General features: G+C 32.6%; 2 protein-coding genes across 3 annotated transcripts; one reads left to right on the forward strand and one right to left on the reverse strand.

Moving 5' to 3' along the window:
- The first annotated feature begins 1,423 nt into the window (after positions 1-1,423).
- LOC131845411 (SH2B adapter protein 1) lies at positions 1,424-13,389 on the forward strand. The gene is made up of 5 exons (XM_059194477.1): positions 1,424-2,186; positions 4,898-5,129; positions 5,703-5,893; positions 6,793-6,981; positions 12,076-13,389. The coding sequence occupies exons 1-5, from the start codon at positions 1,497-1,499 to the stop codon at positions 12,193-12,195; spliced, it is 1,422 nt and encodes a 473-aa protein (XP_059050460.1). The 5' UTR covers positions 1,424-1,496; the 3' UTR covers positions 12,196-13,389.
- Positions 13,390-17,643: 4,254 nt separating this feature from the next.
- Positions 17,644-22,385, reverse strand: LOC131845437 (cell cycle checkpoint protein RAD1-like). Of its 2 annotated transcripts, XM_059194505.1 has the most exons (7): positions 22,193-22,385; positions 21,644-21,781; positions 20,830-20,933; positions 19,769-20,000; positions 19,135-19,305; positions 18,815-18,946; positions 17,644-18,625 (listed from the first exon to the last, which is right to left on the reverse strand). In XM_059194505.1, the coding sequence occupies exons 1-7, from the start codon at positions 22,283-22,285 to the stop codon at positions 18,512-18,514; spliced, it is 984 nt and encodes a 327-aa protein (XP_059050488.1). In that variant the 5' UTR covers positions 22,286-22,385; the 3' UTR covers positions 17,644-18,511. The 2 variants fall into 2 exon arrangements, with proteins under 2 accessions (XP_059050488.1, XP_059050495.1); XM_059194512.1 differs by lacking the exon at positions 19,135-19,305 and having other exon boundaries at positions 17,646-18,625.
- Between the last annotated feature and the right edge of the window lie 190 nt (positions 22,386-22,575).

Genomic DNA, 22,575 nt, shown 5'->3' on the forward strand with positions numbered 1-22,575 from the left:
CCACATTACCAATGATCGCCGATCCCCCCGATGGTAAACAATTACCGCTATGGATGTCTGACACCAAAGGCGTACATTTTGCTCACCCTTACCTACCTAATGGATATGTAACCGTAGGATTGTGAATACTAGTTTATAAGATGGGATGGTAAATTATCTATAATCAACAGGAATTGTTCTGACATTGATGGATTATAAGTAGTATATTGTAGTTCACAAGTTATAAATTATCGGTGTTAACAATCATACGCTCTTATTTCAGTCTCATGAATCAAATCAGAAGAAAGCGGTTTAATAAACAATTATAAAAAAAAAATAATTTTCATATGTAGGTAGGTACTACACGAAACTATATTTAGTGCGTAAGGCAAAGAGCCTCAAGAAATCTTAAAAAACTTTAAACACAGGTAACACAAATATATACCTACTTTATTATCGAGAGTCAAATAAATAAACATAAATTATGATATGCATTTCTACTTAATTTAAATTGTATAATGTAACTTTCATTTTGGAACTGTGGCGCAATACGCGGCTTTTGCAAGATCTAAAAGATGCATAGAAAGTACCTATATTCTAAATAGCTATTAAACTATTCAGGGGAAGGAGACCTACCTTTTTTGCCTACCTCTCGATACAACAATACATAGCGACTCATTATAAAAAAAAACATTTTACAAGTTTGTTTTATTTGGGTAGGTTAGACTTTCATTGAATGCTTGTACAATATCAGCTTTGACTGCTATGATCTCAATACTGTGACACAATTATTCACAAGGGTTATAAAAAGCATCGTTGAGAATTGAACACGATGACAGAAATTATTGTGCTACTCGAGTCTTTTTGTTGAGGCAGTCACCCAGATAAATAACATGTAGCTACATGGCTTAGTTATGTGCCTATTTGTATTATAATAACAGTAATAATATAAATTTGGTACCCTATTATAGGGAATAAAATAATGATTGTGTATAATATACCTTTTGGTATATTTACTTTATTCTTTGCCACATACACATACAGATCTAACTACATATATATATTCTAGCAGAGACATCTAGGAAACAAAGAAAACATCCATCCTTTTTAAATCTCAGGTTAGTATAGTAATACCACCAAAAGAGGGCGTTATTGTCAAAGTAAGTTAACTTTAGATTTCTACGGTAATTTTATTTTACTAGTATCTATTCCTCCAAATTTTACTTATTAAATATTTTTATAATGTGGGTTAATTGATAAAAATGTGATTTTTATTTAACTTTAGTAACCGGTTTTTAGTCGTAAACATACTTTTTTTTTATGGCAACAAAACTTGTTTTCGCCAAACTGTATAGTCGCATCGTGAATATTATTTTGATTTCAAATTAAAAGAACTCCTCATGCGATAATTAACGCAAGTGTATACGAGTGGCAATTGATTTTACTATTTATTTCTTTATGTTGTGTACAAGAACGCAGTACAAGTGGAGCTGCTAAAGAAACTGCTTGCCAATGCCATGGCGGGCCCGTCCGACGGCGAGGCCGACGGTTGGGTCGAGTTCTGCGAGCGTCAGGCGCGGGCCGCTGCTCAGGACTTCGCCAAGGCATGCATACAATACATACAGACCAATACAAATGACCCCGTGGTCCGCCCGCCCGCAACAAACAAGGAACTTATGAAGAGATTCTGTGAATGTTTTTCCGAGCAATTTGAGTTGGAAATGGTCAAATTAAAAGTTATTCATAAGATACCCAACGGAACGCATACAGGACACGATGAAAGCGATTACTCAGAAGAAATGGACTCCCCTAAAACACAACATAAACCATTTTTCAGAAGGTTATCTTTTAAAGGTCTAAGAAGAGGCAAAGGACTGTTCCATAAGCAGCATTCAGATGAAGTAGAGTTATCTACTAACCTAAATAAACACAACAAGACTAAATTAGCTAAGATAGTTGTAGAATGTAGGAAAGAGGGTTTGGTTAATTACTTGACTCCAGAGAGCCTGGAACAGCCCGGGAGTCCACAGAAATGGGAGAAATGTAGACTGGCACTAGTGAAAACGGTAGGAGGTTATATGCTAGAATTCTATTCACCACCAAAATCGCAGAAACCTAGAAGTGGTGTGTTTTGTTTTTTAATATCAGAGGCAAGGGAAACAACAGCACTTGAAATGCCCGATCATGAAAATACATTTGTATTGAAGGTAAGCTTTATAAATAAAGTAAATATATAAATAAGTTGTGCTATTATAGCATAGTGCAGAGGAAAACAAGAAGTGCTGAGGTAGACTAAAAAGTTGCCTGCGTGGGTACCTCAGTCTCTCATTACACCCGTCAAGCATCTTGTTTTGTATATGGTGTTTCCATTACAGTGCGAAACTACAGCTTGAGAGGTATAACATCTCAGTCTTCCAGAATGACAACACATGAATACTGGTGTCACATGATAATATGATGTTCATAGTAATATTGCTTTATATATGCGGTCTTTAGCACTTACCATCAGATGGGCTGGCAGTTTATTTACCATTCTGTTTTTTAATATCTTAGCATTTTTAATGGTAAACAGACATAACATTTTTGGTTATTATCAATTGAACAGTCATTGTCAATTACCCATTATTGTTATTATTGTTTTTATTCAATATATATATTTATAACATTATGATATATGGTACCACATATACCATATCAAGGGTTGTGTAATATTTATTTATATATATATATATAAATATATATCATATCTGTGTCATTGTCCTGAGTTCCATCTAGTTGCAAATTAAGCAGAGCTTGTGTTTTGGATACTAGACAACTAATATAAATACATACATACATTTTGTGTGTAAATACATACAAAATATATATTCAAACCACCTAGATCGGTAGAAACAGTCATATTCATAAAGATAAACTACCATTCGTAGAATCATACCCGAGACCACCAGAAATAAGATAGTATGCTAAACTGTTACACCACAGGGGCCATCAATAATAATAATATATATTTCAATATAGAATTTATACTCCTTGTATAAATATGTACCTAACATATGTCTACTTTACATATGGTATACTTCTTTAAAAACTATGTCATATAGAAATATAAACTTTGTAATAATCATCATATTACCTACATGATGACTATTAAAAACTATATCATGTTATCCTTATATACATAAAAAAAGTTAGATACCATAAACAATTCCATGAGTCAGAACTGACAATGTACACACTTGACTAATCAATAATAATTAATAAAAAAACATGACAATTGTTTCAAAAAAATATGCTTTACATTGTTTTTATGAGTAGGTATGTTTGTTGTTGATATTTTTTTAATGGATGATAATGTACTGGTGCACAAACCTGCTCTATGGTATTTGCTGGTGGAGCACCAGTAGGGTGAGTGTAAGATGAGTATAGTCAGATTAGTTACCTGACCATAATCAGGGTGTTCCAGGGAGACATTGTGGAGGTTGCCCTGGAACATTGCCAACAATGGAGCCTAACCTACTAAAGTTTATACTGATATTTAGATATCAGATTATTGTCAGTTATTGTAATACCATGACCTCGGTGGTCTAATGGTCTAGCACACCGCTTTACATCCGATGGCCGCGGGTTCGATTCCTGGCACGGTACAAACATTTGTATTCATGAGTATGATTGTTTATGTCAGTCTGGATGTTTTCTATGTATTTGTATCAGTTGTCTAGTACCAACACAAGCTAAACTTGGATCTAGATGGCGCTGTGTGAATTGTCGTGAGAATATTATTATTATGTAAGGACATAAATATATAATTACACCAAACTTATAAAAACTTTTAAAAGCTGTGGATATCTAGTGGTTTAATACACTGATTCATGCAATACATACATTTTTTTTTAAATATATGATAATGGAATGGTGCACCCGCCTGCGCTAGCGGTTTGCGCTGGCGAGGCAGCAGTGGAGAATGATAAGATGAGCATGATGATACGCCAGTTAACCCATCGTGACAAATTCACCTGGCATTCAACAGAAAATGTGTGGAGGCCAACCTGACATGGTATATTGCTATCAATGGGATCAATAATCCACATTACTAACAATTCCCTTACCCCTAATACATACATTTGCATTCATGAGTATGAGGGTTTTGTCTTATTTTTTTTATTTATTGTTAAGTACACAAGCAACATACTGCTTAGCTTGGTTGGGACTAGATGGCGCTATTTGAATTATCCTGACTTATTATTATTTATTGCTAGGTATTTGATATTCTTTGCCTACATTGACCTAATAATTATATAGTATGGTAAGGGAAAATATTGTAATTAAATATTGTGATGGTTATATATAACTAACTCTCTCCCTAGCCTTAATGAAACCACAGACTATTCTGTGATAAAGTATTATTATTTTAGTAATATGCACACATTTTCAAAAGATCTCAGATATTATTTTAAAAAATAAACCTAGAGATTTCACACAGCTCCATCTAAGCAACAGCTAAACATTGCTTTATGTTGTGTATTAGATAACTGACAAGCTCTGTGGTTCTCCTTACTTTTAATAGTTTCTAGTTTGATTACTTGAACGGAGTAAACATTTGTATTCATTAGTTTATATATATTTTTATTTGTTAGTAATGTGAACTGTTAACCCCATTGCTAGCAAAGTACCTAGTCAGGGTAACTTCCACTCTGTTTCTCCAGGAAACCATCATAATAAGTTCCTGGACTAACTAACCTGACTTTATGCTCATCCTATCATCCCCCACTGATGCCCTGTTATAAACCATTAGCACAATTTGGTATGCCATTCCTTAATAAAAAAATTGTTATCATTTACTGTTGCTAGTTTGCCCTTCACTATAAATAAAAAAAAAACAGAGTAATAAAAAATTGTATACATTTTTTAAAATTTACAGGCAGATAATAATATGGAGTATGTAATAGAAGCAGAAGATGTGGATGACATGAAATCGTGGCTGGCCACAATAAAGTACTGCATGCGTTCGCCTCCTACTACTCAGCCACCGCCCGACGCGCTACCCGGAATGCCTGAACCGGCACCACCTGATCTGCCACCGCGACGCGACCTACCAGCCAGCACCAGTAATCTAGATTTGGCTACAGACACACCCGAGGAGGCTGAATTAGGTAATGAAATTTTGACCTGAATATCGAAAATTGGAAGCAAACGTGTATCTTTAACCTTTGCTATCAATGTACCATGTCAGGTTGACCTCTACACTGTTCTCCTTGGAAACCATCGTGATTCCTGGTGAAATTGTCACGGTGGGTTAACTGACCTGACCATGATCCTTAACTACTGCCCCGCCATTATAAACTGCTAGAGGAGGCGAAATCACCATTCCATTAACATCGATTTAAAAAAATACAGAATGACATGAGTGTGGGTGTGCAGATTTGATAGTGCAGAAGTCCAACCGTTAGCACATGCGGGAGCATTATTTCCTTATCAATGATTTTAAGAAAGACAGAAAAGCATGAGAATTTAGGTGTGCAGGTTCGATAGCGGAGGAGCGCGCAACCGTCAGCCCAGGTGGAAGCGCCATCCTGTTTGATATAAAAAAAATAGAGAGGAATGAGAATGTGAGTGTACAGTTCCAATAGCGGAGGAGTCGTGCAACCGTTAGCGCAGGCGGGAGCACTAGTTAATTATCATCCATTAAATAAAGTAGTGTATGTGACGGGAGTGCGCGTGCGCAGGTTCAATAGCGGAGGAGTCGTGCGAGGCCCCGCGCGTGTCGCTGACGGAGTGGCCGTGGTTCCACGGGACGCTGGCGCGCGCGGCGGCGGCGGCCTGCGTGCTGGCGGGCGGCGTGGCCGCGCACGGCTGCTACCTCGTGCGGCAGAGCGAGACGCGCCGCGGGGAGTACGTGCTCACCTTCAACTTTCAGGTCGGTCATACTCGGGAACCGCTCGGGGGGACTGTAGAGCTATTCCGTAAGCGTCGCTTACGAATTGTATATTGGTATTCTGTAAAACTCGATAGCGACTACAGCGCCACACTCAGGACGGTATGGAGGTAAAACAGGCACTAGTGATCGTGTTAGAAATATTGGCAAATTTGAATTCCATTCTCCCAAATTTGAATTAAGAAATGAATCTGTATTATTATAAACGTGTATAACATTTATTTGAAAAGTATACGAGCTGAGTTTCTTGTCAGTTCTTCTCATCTTGAAATCATTCCGAACTGACGGTAGATTTGACATATTATAAGAGTCTGTAATAGACCTACATGTATAAAGATATTTAGAATTTGGTGCCCTCATTTCCCACAGTTCTCCAACAGGTGACTAGTCAAGTTCGACCACAATCACAATTATAGAAATTAAAATAATCTTCACTCAAATAAACTTAATATAAGCACTAGGGTGGAATGATATTCTTAATAATAGGAATGAACTAATGAACCCATTCCTAGCAATGTATAGTACCATATCAGGTTGCCTTCCATGTGGTTCCCCCTAGAAACCATGATAAATTCCTGTTGGATTTGCCATAATGGGCTAAATGGTGCCACGCCAGCGTATACATTTCATTATCATCAATAAAATATATATATACATACATATACCTACACGCTTTTGAATAGTCATTTTTTTATGTATGTATGTATACAAGAAGAATGAGAAAGAAAAATATAATATAATTAGAAATGAAATTCCATATAATACCAACTTATTTCTAACAAAAAAAATAGGTATAATACTAACATTTAAATTATTAAAACTAGTTCGAAATTAGCCAACATATCATATAACATTCTCAAAATGTCATGTATAATTTACAGGGTCGTGCCAAACATCTCCGGATGACGTTGAGCGAAACAGGCCAGTGCCGGGTGCAACACCTATGGTTCCCCAACGTGCACGACATGCTGGAACACTTCCGCGCCAACCCCATACCGCTCGAGTCGGGCGGGGCCGCCGACGTCACGCTCACCGAGTACGTCGTGTGCCAGGACGGGACCAGACAACAAGTGAGCCTCGCAACGGTTTCTTAGCGTATATGCACTTCTCGATTGTTCTATAACATGTAAATAGACAATTATTAGCTGTGACACGCGATTTCATCTGTTTATTTGCGACAATGGATGGCCTTTGTCCAGCCTCGTTGTCTTACTATTATTATAAACGCGAAAGCTTGTGAGTATGAGTATGGATAGATATTTGTTACTCTGCCACGCAAAAACTATTGTACGGATTGTAACGATACATCAAATAATTTAAAATTAAATTGGTCGAAAAATAATGATAAATGCGAAGTGTGATGCTGGCGAAGTTGCGCAGTTCAGCTAATACAATATATCTTCACTAAGATTCGTTCAGTCCTTTATTCATTAAAAGGTCACAGACTGTCTGTCTATTACTTTCGCGTTTATAGTAACAGACAGATTAGTATAGTTAGGAGTCCACTTTATAGGGATCCGTGGGACGACTCGTGCTAACGAATCGTTGGCGCATTCATTGCTACATTTCCAAAGAGGACTCTGGAAATGCATCAATTGTATGACAGTCGTCGAAAAGAGGGACGACCGGTTCTAATAAGGTGTGAACGTCTTATAACAGCGCCTTTATGCCGTCATTAGCTTTAGAACCACAGATTATTAAATTATCTAGAATCCGAAATAAAAGTCTTATCACATACATAGCAGTGAACGGATTTTTTAGTCTCATAGTGAAGTTCGACGAGTCCATTATCTGTAATAGCAAATATATAGAATAGATTCAAGTCTCTTTAATAACAAAACCGTTTTCTAACGATTCTTATCAGCTCTTCCAATTTGGATAAAATATATATATCCGCTTTTAAATCTCATTATTGTAAGAAGAGGTAAATACGAAGTTTTAGTCTAAAGAACAAATTAGTAAAATTTTGCTTTTAGTGTTGGTCTTTCTTGTCTACTCTGGCACTCATCTGAGTAGTTGTTAAAAGAGATATTGGATATGGTGAGTGGTCTTCCATCTCACTAACGCAGTGGTGCGGTCTGTCAAAGTTGAATTTATTGGCGATCTATTTTGATATATATATATTTTTTTATCCCTGTTTTGCTTTTAGACTATTTGGTCTCATTTAGACTCATGTTTAGACAACTTTTAGTGGTGTTTAGACTCATTTGCCGATTTTGCTAGTATATACAATCAAACCTAAGTGAGTCTATTTAGGGTATGCAAATATTTAGTTTATTTTACATTGGAGGCCAATGTACAATTTTCCCAGCTTCACTCACAGTTTGCTTTGGTAGTACTAAAAGTCATCAAAGATTGTCCTAAATGAAAGTGTATTTTCAATTGATTGATTGATTAATGAAGAAAATATATGTTTATTTTATATAAATATTTAATGCTATCTCATTAAATGAAATTCCTTTAGTTATTATTAAACTTTAATGTTTATTAATATCGAGAGACATAAATACCATCATTTACCATCAAATTAATATTTTCAATAGATCCAACTAACAATATAAATGACATGAAATTCCATTAAGTAAGTTAAACTACGCCTTATAGCAGGGAATGTAATTTGGTAGCAGGTTTTATGCACTGTGAGTGCACTGCGTAATTTTGTTTTAATTAATGAGGTATCTATATAGAACAATCGAGAATAGCTTATGTAGAACTATGAAGTGTGGTGTGAGGAACCATGAGATTATTATACCTGTCGCTCAAGCTTTACTGGTACAAACTAAGAGTCAATATTGACATCTATTCTTATACGCAACTAAGGTTATTTTCCACAGCACCAGTTGTGATCTTTTGTATTTAAACAAAAACAGAATGATTTTATTTTCATTATAATTTGAACCCTCTGATGTTGCAATAGGGTTTATTAATGTTCACTTTTATTAAAACTGTATTAAGTATAATTTTATTGAATTTATAACAGTCTTGTTATCTATGTGGTCTAAACTTAATATGCATAAATTGTGTCCGAATTATGTACTGTTTGCGAGAAAACATTACAAAAGGGTTATGAGAATTTTTTTAATAACTGAATTCAGCATATAAAAGTGATATCGGAAAGCGGCTAGATCGCTTACATATTTAGCATCCTAAATTACATCTATAGTTTAAAACACACTAAAACCTTACATTTTATCTTGTTTAAAGTACAAGATAAAATGATAATAAAACCTATTGTACAAGTATCATACTTATACAGTTGTTTTTTATAATGTAATTTAGACGTTAAAGAGAAGCATAGAAAACATAAATAATCTTCATTACAAATTGTAATGAATACATTTTATCAGTTTCAAACATGTTTTCGACAGTCTGAATATAATATAGTTTTTCTTAAATGTAGACTCATGTTCCTTAAACAAGATTTCACTCATAACAAAAGTATAGTTAAAGCAATATTTAATTATTAAATATGTTAAATATATAAAAATGCATTAATTATTAGGTACAATAAAGTACCATTATTTTCCTAATTCTGAATATTGAACAGTAATATACCTCTTATAAGCAAGAAATCTCTACATATAAATAACTAAAACGAAATATAAGAAATAATAGCACAAGAGAAAATAAAAGAAAAATAAAACTTAATTACACTATATTCGGCAACGGTTGTCACTATACATTTTTAATGTTCGTGGTGCTATATAGATGATGGTTACCATTACGGTCGACTTATTTACCATTCCACTCGTATATTATTTTGATTATAAAAAAAAATGTATGCGAAATATGGGTGTATAATATGTAAGTACATACATATGACAATTTATCAGTACTTTCTCTGATGTCTGTGGTGTTGATCATGTCTACAGGAAGTAGTGATCGCATCAGGCCAGCCGTCAGCTTCTTGGCTCCCATTATTTCAGAAATTTATTTTTCTTTTATTCCTAAATAAAAAACTATAAACACTATTAATAACTATTCGATCACAGTTCCACACATGAGAAAGACTGAGACGTCGGACATTGCAGTCCTGATTTCTCTCTCTCTCGCTAACAAAAATTTATAGGCCAGTTCAGTGTCAAATGGGAAATCCTATTAAGCTAACCTAAGTACTATAATATTCTAGCGCTGCCATCAGAATTAATATTTATTTATTCATGAACAATGTACATTGTGTTTGAATGTTAAGTATACAAATTCAAGTTGTCATAAAAAATAACCTCAATAATAATATAATTTCAAAAGTCGTTCAATTTTCTATAATATAATTAATTGCAATAAGCAAATCAATATTCATTCAGTAATCATAGAAATGTCAAATCATATATAATTTATTTTTAATTCGTACATTTGTCACCCGCACCTTACCATACCGCACAGAGTACTGATAAACCCTCCTCGTTTCTTTTTTTTTTTATTGAAACCTTAGTCGTAGTCCCACCGAATTACACGCACGATGCTATGAAATCCCAGTCATATTTATCTAAATATATGTATAAATATTATATAATAATATTAGCCGTATGAATAAATTGTCTTAATTTATATTTAATACACTAAACGGCTATAAGTAAAGCGTTTATCGTTATTTGATACATTGGTACAAAATTTGGTGCAACAACCTAACACCTCGAATATTTTAGGCCGTTTCTCACGTGTTTTATATAATGAACATATATTTATTATAAAATGGTTATTAAGAAAATAAAACAAAACTGTTTTTATAAATAAAGAAAGTTAAGTATCTTATCCTGCTATGCCTTATGTAACAAATAGTTATTTTTAATTTTAGTTTTATTAAACTATTTTTTTTATACATTCTCAGTTAAATGTTACGTTTTCATTCTTACTATAATGTGGAACGTTGTCACAATACCCGTTTGCTATAAATAAATGTTGAATAACATCATATTTTAAAGGAAATATAATGTAGGGCAAATAATTTACGGTCCTCAAAGGGAGTTATGAAATTTATTTAAAAAAGCTAATTCTTTTTAATACTCTACTCATATTTTGAAGCATCTTGTTTTCAACTTTCTCAAGTGAATTTGAAGTAAAGATGTAACCTAAAAATGTAATTAAATATATATAAAGTATATAATATCAAATCATTGAAAAATTTCATTTAATTGTTTTATAAGTAAAAAAATATTGTATATAAAAAATATACGTAGAGCTTATATTTTTTATATGGCTATTTTTATCATACAAATAATTACGATACTTTAGAATATCGCCATTTATTTATTGATTGTAAAAAATTGTTAAATGTTCTTTAATTATCATATATTAATTTACTTAAAATATATCACAATATTATCTACTGCCAGTAGGTACAGATCACAATTATATTAGATTTATGATCATTGTAGTATTTAAATAGATTTAGTTCATTCTTATTGTATAATTTATCATTGATTGCATTTCATAATGATTTCGTTGTATAGAGTATTAAATACATTGCCAGTTTAAAATTTGCCACTTGATGTATTTTATGGCAACCCCAAAATAATAGGGGATCTATCATGTATCCAACAAAGATTTAAATTAAGAACGGCCTTTGTATGAAGCCTTAATTATATTTAGTATAGAACTATTTATCAATAACTTAATAATTTCAAGGCGGACTGTTAATGTAATGTACTAACAATTGTATTTAGAATATTATCTAATTTTGTTTATGTTTTGTACATACGAAATCATTGTTCTTCCGAGCTTTAATCGTAATTTCTTGGTTGTAAATTTTATTACATTAAACTTATTCTATGGAATGGCTTTTGTTTTTATTTTTTATTTGCTGTATGTTTAACTTCGTTTTATGCCTGTGTTTTGTGTTTTGAATGCGCACATTTTTTTGGTAAGTTTTTCCATTCACGTGCTATTTTTGTTTGCTTTTTACAGTCAGCTTACTTTTTTAATTGAACAGTTTTTTTTATTAGTAATGTACTATGTTATGAGAGGCATACTATTAAGACGAGACGTTAATTTGTTGAAAAACATATAAATATTAAAATTTATAAAACACTTCGAAATGTACCTACAGACCTAAACCATAAAGTATATTATATTTTTATACTGAAATCAGCATTTGTAAAAAAGCTTTATTATTATCATTAAAAACTACATTCAATGAATTGTAATGTGCATTATTAATATTTCAGCTGGGTGTCAGTCACGGTAGTGATGTCCGAATGCGCAGAGCCGAGTTGGAAGCCCTACTGGTGGCCAGCGGAGCCCACCACGATGTACGAGCCGTGGACAATCAATACAGCTTCGTCTAACACACGTCAATGTATAGAGAAATAAACACTAGTAGTGTACTAAATATATTTTGTTGCAAACCAAATATGCCCATTAAAGTGTAAAGAAATTGACTTGGAACAGAACTCTACAAGAAAAGAGACAAAATATAAATAGTGAGTGACTTGAAGGTAGTGGTTTAAAGTGACAGTCCCTTAAAAGGAGAAATAACACAAAAACTTTAACGTACTTTTTCAGTTTGCAATATATTGCTCTGCGAATGTATTGGCATTTGTTGCCTAGTACTATAAATTGTAAAATGATTTATACACGACACTAAATTCAAGGCAATATCGGAACAGTAGTGGTAGGGGTAATATTGAATTGGCGTATTCGCCAATTCAATTTTACTTTATCACTATTGTGATAAATGGACCGACTTTATCACTATTGTGATAAAGTCGGTCCGAATTTAACTACAGACCATCTATGCACCGATCCTTCTCACCGCTTCAGATATTGTGAAATCGCTCCCAATTTATCAAGGTAACACACAAACTAATCTAGAAATAAACCCAAAGTGTTTCCCACCACTGCTCTGATATTGTAAAATCAGTCTCAATTTAGCTACACACGAGGCAATCTAAGAACCGATTCAGAATGCTTCCCACTACTGCTCTAATATTGGCCCTAAGTTTAGTACTGTGTGTAAATCATTTGAAATTGATATTAAGACGGTATTAGTGTACGATATATGAAAGTTTTTGGATATTTAATTTTTTCTCATTAATGAGGGACGCTATTCAGATTAGTGTTTACAAAACGTAAAATTATTATTACAGGGTTGGCTTGTAAATTGTTTTGTAAAAGTTTGAATTGAAAGCGTAATCATTATTGAACATTGTGTCGAAAATATTTGAAATTTACAATATAATATAAGATCATTCCGTTATACGTGAACAGTAATTATTGAATAATATTTTAAATAATAACTTCGCACGTTGATTTAAAAATTATATTAGATTTAAGTATTATTAAAACGAGAGATTTTGTTATAGGGACAGAAAACTCCGAAAGCACTGCATCGATTTGAGTAATTCTTTCACTGTACCATATTATAACGCCTGTTATCCCTAATAAGTCAGAGGCATTGTCAATTATCGACGTCATTCTGAACGCAAAACTTGACATGCACATTTCGCTGGGTATATTTAAATCCCACGCAGGGAGCGATTCTAATGCCATCTCTGGTATATTTTTTATATTTATATCTTCTATTTTATTTTCGATTTATTGTACTTAACACGTATAACTATAATACTCATAGCTCATACTCAAAACAAAACCTACTGATACCATATTTAAATCTTTAAGAAAAGAGTTTAATCCTTAAAAGGTCGGCAATGCACTTGCAACTCCTGTGGTGTTGTGGGTACTCATAGGCGGCAGTAATCACTTAACATCAAGTGAGCCGCTCGTTTGTCCTCTATGCTGTAAAAAAACTTTCTAACCTACTTAAAATATTGTGGGAGTGGTTTATTAATGTCTTATAATATTCTTAATTTTTCTTCTATGCTTGGATTGTGTGATGCACTAACTGAATCATTTTTCTATACACATTACCTATCGCTATCTGTAGATGAAAAATTGAAAAACTATTTATTTGTGAATGATCAATGAAATAAAATAATGTATCGATAATCTCATAAACGACTTAACCGATTTGCGTGCGGATTTCATTTAGATATTGTATAAGCTTCACTTACAATTTTTTGTTTGTTTTATTCCACACGTTTTACAAATAAGAGTATATGGGAACGAAGTGGAGGACCCAGCTAGTAAAGACTAAAAACTAAGAGACAATAATACTTTCGAATAATTTTACAATTAGCACACACAAAACATACTAAACCAGGGATGAGCGATACGTGGCCCGCGTGCACCTTGATTAAAAAAGTTGCTCATCCCTGTACTAGACCATGCAATTGGAGAGACGCGATTGCAATTGTTTCTATTAACGATTATGTATTAACAGTTGTAATTCCGGACTATACATACTAGTGAAGTACAATCGGTCTACTTTAGCAACTAATTCCGATTGGATTGGATTTTTATGGTGTATTTTTAATCAGTTTTAAAACGGATCAATCATATGTACAATCAATGTAATAATTCCATATTTTGTGTTCAATGAACGAACTAATTGATATTATTCTAATTAATTGAACTTTTTTAAAAAGCAGCACAAAAAAGGAATATACTGTTCTTTTCAAATTGAATAGAATGGTCATTGAGATTGCGACTCCAAAGTAGACCTGCAAGTATTATGAATAAGGTCAATCAACTTTAATTTCGAATTAAATTAAATTCATTTAAAACAAAACAAATGTCGCGATTAATTCATCATTTCTACTCTAGATAACGCTGCTCATATTCTTCAATACAGTTTCCTATGTGCGGTGGTGTTTTGATTTATAATTATAATAACAGTAATTAGGTAATCACGATATGGGCCTTCGAGCCGGATAATTATGACTACCTAATTACTTTTGAGCAGCGCCATCTAGCGTAGAAAGGATGAATTAGTTATTTAATTATTGATTAAGTAGTGCAATAAAAATATGTAGATATTATTTAAAAAATGCAAATCACAGTGCAATGTGGTTTTAAAATAATTTATGCGTTTAGAGGCATAGCCCAATTGAGTATTATTTAATAATTTCGGTATTTATTTTATTAATTTATAATATTAGATTTAAGATTTTGTGCTCGAAGGTGATTCGTTTTCTATAAGTTTTTGTCAAATTTCCGTTACCATTTATATAGAAACATTGTAGTAATTCTATAGTAAAATATTGTAGTCATTATATAATTTATATAGTGACTACAATACTGAAAGGAACTGTGTTGAATTGGGGGATTTATGATTGGAATTTTTTTTTACATCGTTCACATTTAGTTACCATTTTCTATTTTATGACGTCCATATCAGTATTTTAGTTCTTACTTTAATAGGCATGATCATAAAATATTGGTTGAATTTTAACATAAATGAAGACGTCATGTTATGTGAACACCAATCAGCATCACGTTGCACCTAATAGCGCCTATATAATGTACATTATTATATTGTCTTGAACCATTCTGTAAAACTGTCAACCAACTATGGTTATGGTATGGCTGTTATAATCTGTCGATGACACAATGTAACTAGCTGTTTAGACCAATAAAAAACGTAGGTGTGACATCACAAACTGACGCCGTGGCTTTTGGAATAAGTTTAAATCTAACTTTTTAAATAGAGAATATGTTTTGAAAATTCAATACGCCTATTACCATATTACATTTTAGGTATAATATATATGTGTATACCTTTAAGCTATTAAAATATGGCAAAAAAAAAATTTAATAGCTTAAAAACATACTTATATTCGTTTTACCTAAATTGATGTTATCAATCTATATACAATACCATTCCGTAATTCAATTAAAATTCCCAATAAATAAAGTAAACGTTTTATATATAGGTAATTATGTAAAATACATATATGTATATTGAAACATAGTTTCTAATTAATCGATGTACATAATATGCCATCAAGTATTGCCTGTGTATGTCACATGTCTAGTCATTATAATTATTAACTTAGCTTATATTTAGGATACAGGGGGTAGAAAATTTAGCAAAAGAAATCGACTTATCAAATGGACATTTTACATATGTCCATAGACACGACTGCTTAGAATTCAATGTGTGTAATATAGGTGCTTAAGTACCTAGTTTAAGGAATAACTTTGCAAATATCGATGACTTTGTTCTCTTTAACTTAGAACTGGTTGTCTATCAAAATCTTTATTTGACTAATATGTAGGTATAAAAAAAAGGAATATATTTTTTTTTCCATATTCGTCCATCTCCTTTTCAAGAATATAAAATTCTTAATAGTAAAAAATATAGATTATAAAACCATGTGGCCCGTACATTAGCAACACGTATGAATAGTGCTAAACTGGGTTTAATTAACAGAGGAATAGAAACGCCCGCATACAAGTAGATGTGCTTGGTGGACCATGCAACTTTATCTGCATCACACTCACTTGACATTTAACATTATATTTCGCGCAATTTACATCATATCTTTTTAAAATACAGCCATTATTATTTTGACGTATAAGCTATATTACTGTAAAAGTTCACCAAAATCCTATTTAGTAGTTTTGCGTGAATAAGTAACAACAAGTACAAGTTTATTTGTAAATACTTGTATAGTACAGATGGGGAACAAAGTCCATCGATATATTATTTAGATTTCAATGTAACTTAAATTATTTGTATGATATATTGTAATTTCGAGACGGATCTGACGAATGCATTAGATACTGTCAAAATTATATAATAATAATAATATGTATAAAAATTAATGTAATTAATGTTGTTGGAATTGAAACAAAGAATAGATACAATAAGGTTTGTTATTCAAATAGGAAATTTTCATTGGATATGTATACACGCCAAATATTTGTACAACTTTTACTGTAATAGACATTTTGTACGGAAATTATTATTATCAGTCTTAACAATTTATTTTTCTACTCCAACCTTCGACCTTCCAGGAAAAATAGAACATTAAATTCAATGAAATATGCACAGTTGCCTGCGCTAATGCGTAAGAAACACTAGCACCTTGTCAAAGTAATACTCAACTGATATAAAATTTAAATATTAGATAATAGTTAGCAATGTCACTACGAGACAGTACTGCTTTTATATCAGTGCAATTGATTGTACAATAGCTACAATTCGTACTATGTGGTATTTAAAAATGTACTGCTTGAAATCATAGTCAAGCAAGGTCTTTGAAAAAAAAAAAATAAAAAATCCAAATGTAATCATGAATAATACGATATGATAAACAAAACTCAGTCAAAATGTAGCGTGAAATTTGTAAAGGTGGCTAAAAATAAGCTATACTTCTTTACCTAAACTGTTATTATATTTACAGAAGTAATTTTAATACACATACTAATATTACGTCGCCATACAGCCATAACATCGTACTGTGGCTGCGCGCCGAGCAATATTGTGGATCTGTAGCGCATTACGTTTTGCGCGGGAAAATAATAGACTACAGAAATCACTTCTGCAGGCAGATTCATTTTCTTGTGATCCTAATTTAATTGTTTTATACACAACTTTTGTCTGTAATTTACTTTTATTATACTTTCTATATATACAACAAAACTAGTATAAATGCAGCCCCTACTACATACGTAACAGGTGGATATTGTAGAGTCGTCTGCGTGGATACTTCTCTATTTGAGTCGCCAAACAGCACACTTTATAAGCTGTATCTATTGTAGGGTGCGATTAATGCAAAGAAATTACAGTAAATATCTTGTCTTCGAAATGGCTACTCATAACTGGTATTACGTATGGTGATGATGATGACATGATAACGTCATATCCTTGGTGCTATTGAGGTATATAAACAACGATTACCGCTTACCATCTCGTGACCCAGCAACTTGTAAGCCATTTCAATTACATAAAATAGCTATTGTAAAAAGATTATAATATATATTTCACTTCGAATTCCTGTGAAGGTATTATTTTAACTATCAACATGCAGTACATTTTTGAACACCATGTATAGTAATATACATACCTATACTAGTGCTATTATTACCTTTATACTTATTTTACGTTGAATTAATGTAACATAACTAATAATTGATATTATAGCAAAATGCATGCAATGTAATTTTCTTTCTTTTTACTATTCAGACAGCAAATTGATATTTTCTATGGTGAACTATTATATATACTTACCTATATTGTTTTATTTATATATATCATAAGAATATATATGCTAAGAACCCGTGACGTTATCAAAAATGGCCGCTGGTATATTTACTAATGCATGTGTTATTAAAACTGAAGTTTGTACATTTAAATTCAATATAGTAACCTAATAAAATCTTTAAAATATAAATACATATTTTGTAATTTGGAATTATAATTTGTCACAGAAGATATAGTGTAAAAACAATGATGGCTCTACGCAAAGGCGTCGCCTTAATCTACTAAAAAAACAAAATACATATCAATATACAACTACATGCTCACGCAAAGGAAAATAATCCAGACGGCCATAGTCAAGGGTACAAACTTTATTTCGTTTATATTATGTTGTTTGTTTCAGCAAATAGACAAGCCACTGAGCTGCATAATTTTAATAACATTCCCAATATAAGTTGAATGTAATTTTTGAGAATGAAATAAAACATCTATTTTGTATGAACACGTAATATTTATTTCACAGCCCAGTGTTATCAAAGAGGTATTAGTGTTGTCTTTCAGTCGTCCAACAGTGGTATAATATAAAATTCTGAAAACATCTGCCTCTGATCTTCTTTTTCCAACTTCAATTGGAGTAACAATAAACCATTTGAAGTGCATCTTAACACCACCTACAAGCAAGTAATATATAAATAGAATAGAATGAATAGAAAATTCTTTATTCAAATATACTTACATTGAAGAGCGGAACCTTTTGCCCCGGTATTATCTCCGGGGCTTACAGGTTAAGGTTCGATCCCGCCTTAATAGGGTTTGGATTATATATAATATTAATAATACATAAATATAATTACGCAAACCTTGGTTGATATGGCAAGCGCTTTCATAATAAGCCGAAAGTGATACAACTGATATTTCAGTGTTATTGACTCTTCGCAACTGAAACTTTGCACCATATCTGACGATTTCGTTACTTCGATACAGGATCTGTCCTGTAAAATTATTTTTATAAACAAAACAACCAAACCGTTTCTGTTGAACTTTTTTGTCTCTTTCATTCGTGCTTGATTCTTAATTAAAATAATAATAAAACGATATTAGGAATATAAAAGGATTTCAGTTTTTAGAAATAAATATAAAGCATGTTTTAAAACTACATACGTGAATTTAATAAACTTACTGTTTTAACATATAGCAGTGAGAATACAGAGAGTAATGACATCTTAGTCCTCAAGAACGGCAATGTGATACTATGGGCGTCACATATATGCTGTGCATGTATGTATATAGGCAGCATTTTTTTTAATGGATGAGAATGGAATGGTTCCTTCGCCTGCGTTAACGATTTACACTGAAAGATGATAAGATAAGCATGAGGTCAGGTCAGTTAGGCCGTCTTGGCATATGGCAATCTACCACGATGGTTTCCAGAGGGAACCGCGCGGAGGTCAACCTGACATGGTACATTGCTAGCAATGGGGTTAGCCCACATTACTAACAATCCCCTTCCCCCCAATCGGCAGACGTTGCCACTTACCATCTGGTAGGCAACTTCTTTACCATTATTAAACATAAAAAAATATGACATAACTTGACCAAGCAAATGCATGAGAAATGCTTCATTAGCTCTACACATCGTGTATGTGATTGTTGCCGATGGCAACCTTTTTGATAGTTTTTATGTTTTTTATATAGCTATCGCTAGCGAGCTGATTACAGCTATTTTACCTCACCTAAGAACGTGTCTCATTTTTAACCAGCCTTAATACAGTCCATCCTTCCTTCCGTAACATTGATCATAATTATTTACTAACCTGCATTCCATAAGTAACAATGCTAACATTAGGGTGTTCAGGTGACAAATTAATTTCTATTACGTCACACGACCGTTCAAGGTCTGATAGCAGCCCCAACAACGCTGGTGCCTTCAATACTAACTTAGCCACTTCAGGAGTGTCTTCATCTCGAAGTTCGAGAATCGAATCCGCATTCTGCGTTGATATTTCGCAGTCTGTCATTACATTGTAGACCGATTGAGGTTGTAGCCTGGAAAGTATAATAAATTATAAAGTACTAGATGTACCCGCGGTTTCACCTTCATGAAATTTATAGCCTGTGTTATTCCGATGTATAAGCTGTCACAGTAAAGTTTCAACAAAATCCGTTCAGTTGTTTCTGCGTGAAAGAGTAACAAACATCCATCCATATTCAGAATCTTTCGCATTTATAATATTAATAAGATTCTTGTGTAGCTTTTATTTTAATAAGGAACGGTGCACACACCTGATCTAAGACTAGAAGAATGTTAACATGAGGATGAGGTTCAAGTCAGTTAACATACCAACTTCATGCTTATCATATCAAAGGATTGACAACGCGCAAGTGACTCCCCTGGTGTCTCAGGCGTCCATAGGCTACGGTAAACATTTACCATCTGATGGGCCGTATGCTCGTTTGGCACCATCGTAGTATAAAAGAAAGTGCTCCACTGGTGCATTCCATTATTTAGGCTTCGGTGGTCTATCAGTTTAGCACACAGCCTTACTTCGATTCCTCCCACAGTGCAAACATTGTTATTTATAAGTATGATTGTTTGTATTAGTCTGGATTACTTCTATGTATACTGATATAAATACTTAAATACATAAGTAGTAAACTTATGTATTTAAGTATTTATATCAGTTGTCTAGTACTCATAATAACACAAACTCTGTTTAATTTGGCATTTTAATTTAAATTCTTAGATTTGGCGCTGTGTGAATTATCCACGGTTATTAATAATTATATACAACATTAAAAAAGTCTTATCCACTGCTTACATTTCTTTTTTTTTACAAAACTTAATCAGATGCAGAGGAATGTAGATGTCACTTACACTAATAACAAAGGTGATCCTTCACATCTGTAATACATCTTCAGACTAGATTCTTCTCCTGAACCAAATATATTGAGACATTCAGCTAGAACTACTATACTTATCTGAAACACATAAGAACAATGTGAACTTTCAAACTATTATATATAGTTCTAAAAATATGTACATCTACATATATAGATTGTCAGACTTATAGGACCATAACTATTTTAAATAACTGCTATAATAAAATCAATTTCCTATAATTGACATAATAGTCTCAATAGTCTAGTCCTTTAGCATACTACCTTACTTCCAATCATCATGTTATACCACTTCATTTCGTGATGACTTGTGTAAGGTATGTACAAAATAGTATTTCAATCAGTTGTTTAGTAGCAGTAAATTATGGATACTACTAAACTGTTATATACTGTTTTAAATTTGACGCAGTCATTATTTATACATAAATGCACGGGTTCTTATCATGTTTTATATTTATTGAGTTCCCGATATTTCGACAGTGTTTCAACCACCATGTTCATGGGTAAACTGAAGAATGAGATGGTAATAAAATCTTTTATATAGGCAGACATTTACCTTCACATGTCTTTGTTTGTTGCTACTATTAGAACTCGCTCGATATTCATCTCAGCAAACTATACTCACCATATCATCAGGTACATTTAATACACTTACTGATCGCGTTTTGTGAAACACTGCCTAAATATCAGGAACTCAATAAATACTAATAAGTAAGATCCCATAATTTTTACTAACATATTTTTACTATTATACATATACTAAACTATTGGTACTATTGTATGATATTTACTTTAAACATAACATCCACATCATCTCTGACATGGTACTCCGTGAAGTTATCAGCGGGAACATATGCTGATGCTTGCACACACTTGCCTTCTTCAACTGTAAACTTCAGACCTTCTGGGAGAGCACAGAACACTGCACACTGAAATTCCAAAAATTATGAACTTAATATATATGTAAATAAGTGTTAATATTAAACATTATAGTTTTTGCAATCCAAAAGTTTTACTGATTCATGACAATTTTAATAATTAATTTAAGAACTGTAGTGTTAGATTATTGTTTTATGGTGTCACTTGTTAAGTACACTGAGATATCCTTAAAAAAGTAGGAATTTAACCAATAGAATTTTTTCATGTTAATCTATATTTAACATGCTACAAACTTTTTAACATCACTCATTTAAATTAAATACAAAGATACAAACTTGTATAAATGATGAATATGACGAGCCTTATTCTTACTATACATTACTGCAAATGCACTATGTGATATATATATATAATAATAATATTACTATTATAATATTACTAAATCAATTTATTGTAATCACCTCCTGAAACTGAATAGCCTTTAACAAGCTACACAGGGTTTTTCCTGAGTCCATAGAGGCAGTAAAATAATACTGAGAAGTTCCGTCATCCATTATTCCCTTCCAAATCAAACATAGAATTTAACAGCATCAAATATTGCTCTTGGGTCACTTCTTGATACACAACCTTACCCAAGATTTGAGCTATACGAGCAGCCAATACATGTTTACAGTAAAATTGTGATTTCCTCTCCAATACCTGATGCTTAAATGCTGGGCAAGGACAAAAATTTATCCTTGGAAAAACTCTATAGCATCGGTCATTCTCACCGTTTATTTCTATTAAAACTCGAGATGTTTTTGTTATATATCCTATGAGAGTAGGATATTTTTCCAAGATGTCT

The sequence above is a fragment of the Achroia grisella genome, unplaced genomic scaffold (assembly GCF_030625045.1).
Source record: "Achroia grisella isolate CSIRO2021 unplaced genomic scaffold, CSIRO_AGI_Agris_v1 utg109, whole genome shotgun sequence".
NCBI classification, from domain to species: domain Eukaryota; kingdom Metazoa; phylum Arthropoda; class Insecta; order Lepidoptera; family Pyralidae; genus Achroia; species Achroia grisella.